The sequence below is a fragment of the Kryptolebias marmoratus genome, linkage group LG23, assembly GCF_001649575.2.
Source record: "Kryptolebias marmoratus isolate JLee-2015 linkage group LG23, ASM164957v2, whole genome shotgun sequence".
Taxonomy (NCBI): Eukaryota; Metazoa; Chordata; class Actinopteri; order Cyprinodontiformes; family Rivulidae; genus Kryptolebias; species Kryptolebias marmoratus.
Genome location: NC_051452.1, coordinates 638715 through 642753, shown reverse-complemented (window position 1 = coordinate 642753; position 4039 = coordinate 638715). Strand labels below are relative to the sequence as shown.

At 48.4% G+C, this 4039-nt stretch overlaps 1 protein-coding gene across 7 annotated transcripts in view; it reads right to left on the bottom strand.

Moving 5' to 3' along the window:
* Window positions 1-4039, bottom strand: part of zranb3 (zinc finger, RAN-binding domain containing 3) — a 100468-nt gene that overhangs the window by 46072 nt on the left and 50357 nt on the right. For all 7 annotated transcript variants that reach the window (XM_037973946.1, XM_037973949.1, XM_037973950.1 and 4 more), the window contains exon 14: window positions 3044-3265. In XM_037973946.1, the coding sequence (XP_037829874.1) occupies window positions 3044-3265 (222 nt within the window). The remainder of the gene's footprint in view (window positions 1-3043; window positions 3266-4039) is intronic.

Here is a 4039-nt window from a genome sequence, read left to right as displayed (position 1 = left end):
GTGGGGGGGCAGACGGCACTGTGGGGGAGTGGTGGGAATTCGATGGTGGATCTTTGAGGCGTGGGGAAGGGGGGGCAGGTTGCTACGGAGATGTTAGCGGGAGGGAGGGGGGGGCGGGAATTAACCACTCGACAATCTGGGCACTAATAGACGGCGGGGGTGTTAAAAGGGTAATGGGCCCCCATGCCTTCCGCGCTGATTTATCTTTTTTTGAACGAGGGTTACGAGCAGTTAGTATCCTACCTGCTGGAGACGGCGCTCGGAATGACCTCGGTCAGGAGAAAACACGGCATTCCTCGAAGGAATACATACGGCTGCCTCCGCTTTCACATCTCTCCCTGTTGGGTTGGAGCTCAGTGTACGGCAAGCCCTTTGGCTATTTATTCAAATCAACCCTCTCCTACTTTATAACAGTTTTGACCAGAAGTGATCAGAGAGCGCAAACCTCCGCCGGGTGCCAGAGCGTCAATAAAAACAGTGCGATCCGGATCATGATCTGGAATCTGGATCACCAGATAAATTAAATAATTGGTTTTTTTTTTGTGACGACATCAGCAGTTCCTGAAAATCACCCAAATCAGTTCGTTAGCTTTTGTCTAATCTTGCTAACAGACAGACAAAAACAAACCCGACCTAACAAAGGGTTCACCTAGGTCCACGATCCTTGACCCGGTGACCCTGAAATCAAAAGGCATCACCCTCGACCCATGAGGTCGTTACGTTGTACCGTGGTTAGAGCACAAGATTACCAAAAACATGACCTCCTTGGCGAGGGGAAATAATAAAAACTGCTCCTAGTCACAACACTATTCTTACTAGTCAGAACTCTCGAGTCAAAATGACTTTAGTCCCTAGGGAGGTGTTCAAGGCGTGTCCAACTGGGAGGACACCTTGGGGGAAAGACCCAGGACATGCTGGAGAGACTACGGCTGCATTCGCTCCTTACAGTCCGGTGGACTCGGTTCGATAGGAGGCCAAAATGTCAACATTTGGTTCATTTTCAGCTGCTGTGGTTCTCGTTCACTCTGCACCGAGTCAATCGAGCCAAACCCTTTGAGCGACCTGTTCCCCACCTCGCCTGTGGTGGCGCCGCACCAAGAACTACTGAAGGAAACGACATGAAAACCTCTGAAGAAGACACCGAGCGCTGCTTCCTTCTTCTGGAAATGTGAACAAAAATGGAGTGGCGTCAAATTTTAGCGGTTTTAGGTTTTCTGTTCTGACCACAAGCCGTTTCTCTCTCTAGTGGTAGAAAGGCTCGTTTGTTTTGGTCGTATTTACCCAGAAGGTCCCTGTGTTGTAGTCCGCTTCCTGCTTTTGTTGCGGTCTCCGGTCCGCTTGCGTTCACATATGCATTCGAACCCTTCAGTTCACTTCAGCCGAAACCGAGACCGAGGTTTTTAGGCGGACAGGAGTTCGCTTCTTCGCGTGTTCACACGTCCCCAAACGAACCGGACTATCTAGGCAAAACGGACTAGAGTTCGATTGAAGCGAACCAAACATGGCTGCTGGGAATGCACCATATGACTCTCGGGTGGGGCCTGGGAACGCCTTGGAATCCACCTGGAAGAGGCGGCTGTGGGAAGACGAGTCTGGGCTTCGCTGCTCAAGCGGATAGATGGATGGATGAATGGATGAATGGATAGTTGGATGAATGGATGGACAGTCGGATGGATGGATGGATGGATGGATGGATGGATGGATGGATGGATGGACAGTTGGATGGATGGATGGATGGATGGATGAATGGATAGTTGGATGGATGGATGGATGGATGGATAGTTGGATGGATTAATGGATGGATGGATGGACAGTTGGATGGATGGATGGATGGATGGATGGATGGATAGTTGGATGGATGGATGGATGGATGGACAGACAGTTGGATGGATGGATAGTTGGATGGATGGATGGACAGACAGTTGGATGGATGCATGGATGGATGGATGGACAGTTGGATGGATGGATGGATAGTTGGATGGATGGATGGATGGATGGACAGACAGTTGGATGGATGGATGGATAGTTGGATGGATGGATGGATGGATGGATGGACAGACAGTTGGATGGATCCAAGGATGGATGGATGGACAGTTGGATGGATGGATGGATGGATGAATGGATGAATGGATGAATGGATAGTTGGATGGATGGATGGATGGATGGATAGTTGGATGGATGGATGGATGGATGGATGGATGGATGGATGGATGGACAGACAGTTGGATGGATGGATGGATGGACGGACGGGTCATTTTGACCCAAGGGTACCAGGAGGTTTAAGCTAGCCTCTCTGGATTCACCGTCAGCTTGTCAGTCCCGTCAGAATCAAATCTTATTCCCTATTTTTCCCAAACTGACGTCGTTCAAAGCACCATCTACAGCAGTTAAGCTACTTACCGCTCACAGCCAGTCCACAGAACCCCGCTGTAAAGTTCAGAACCATCCCAGAGTCCCCCCGTCTCGTCCTTCGGCCCCCCAACCCAAACATGTCCGACTCTGCAAGTCAGCCATTTTCAAGGTCTTTATGTTGCAAATCGTGTAATTAGCTTGACGTAATTAGCGCGATTTATTGCTTTGCGTCTCCCCCGGAGACCCGGGCGCAGAGGTCTTATTTCTGCGACGTTGCGCCCCATCGCAGAGTCTCGGGCGACGCCCGCGCTGAACGGCGGGGAAAGCAGTTTGTTGTTTTGTTTTTATATAAAGGGAGCAGGTGCGGCGAGGGAGCCCGTGTTCCTCCTTATGTAATTAACCCCTCAGTCAACCTTATTAGAAAATAAAAAAAGAAGCAGCTAATCGGGGAGCGGCTCGGCCCGTCGGACGGGACCTGAAACCTGAAGCCTTGTTGTAATTTGTTGCGAGGTCAGCTGACTACATGCGAGCGTGAAATAATAATAATAATAATGATAATAATAATACGGAGCCCCATATGGGACGAGATCCATTCCCTTATTGGAGGAAGCTGATATTATAGCATCATACTGGCAGGTGACAGCGTGGCACCAGCCAATTTCCCCGGATATGAAAGAAGGGGGAGGATTACCCCGCGTGTGGTCAGGGGGGAGGCAGCCGCCGCCGCCGCCCGCCACCGTGTCGCCTCGCTCCTCTGCTGATTGTTTGCCTTCGGGCCCCGGCGGGTCCTCTTCCTCTGCTCCTCCTCGTTTCTGTTTGTCTTTCGGCGCCGCCTCCGCCTCCTCCTCTTCCTCCTGCTTCTCGCCGTGTTTGTCTTCGCGTGATCTCTCGGCCGCCGGGCGTCCGGGCGTCTCTGCGGAGGGTCGGGGGAGGGGGAGAGAGAAAGGAACGCTTACTTTTGTTTGTGTTTTTCTCTTTTTTTTTTTTTTTTACAAGAATTTCATTGTCACACTGAGACACGCGGCCTTGAAGTGCGGTTTCTATGGACGGGTTACGGCCAGTCAATATCTTACCTGTTGCAGATCGCTCTCGGAACGACCTCAGCATTGATTACCTCCAGACCTAAATGACTACGGCTTATTTTACAGGAATAAACTCAACTTTAAACGTCGTCGTGAATCACGAGGAGTCAGATAAAAACCCGTCGAAGTTCCTATTTACAGGCTGCTGACAACGATTAGCTTAGATGCTAAATTAGCATTAAAAACACCACAGGAGAGCTGTGGTTAGTATCCTGTTTATCACTGGAAAATGATCCTCGAATCAAAGGGTTTAAACTAATTTCTGAACATCTTCAGATTATAAGTTCAACTAATATTTACTGACAAATTCTTCAGGGTTCAATTAAACTTTAGATATAGTTTACCAGCAGTATTATCCCATTTAAACTAGTGTTAGTCCCATTTAACTGTAGTTTTAGCTTGTCTTTAACTGTAGTATTAGCTTGTTTTAATTGTAGTACTAGCCTGTTTAACTGTAGTATTAGCTTGTTTTAACTGTAGTATTAGCTTGTTTTAATTGTAGTACTAGCCTGTTTAACTGTAGTATTAGCTTGTTGTAACTGTGGTATTAGCTTGTTTTAACTGTAGTATTAGCTTGTTTAAACTGTAGTATTAGCTTGTTTTAA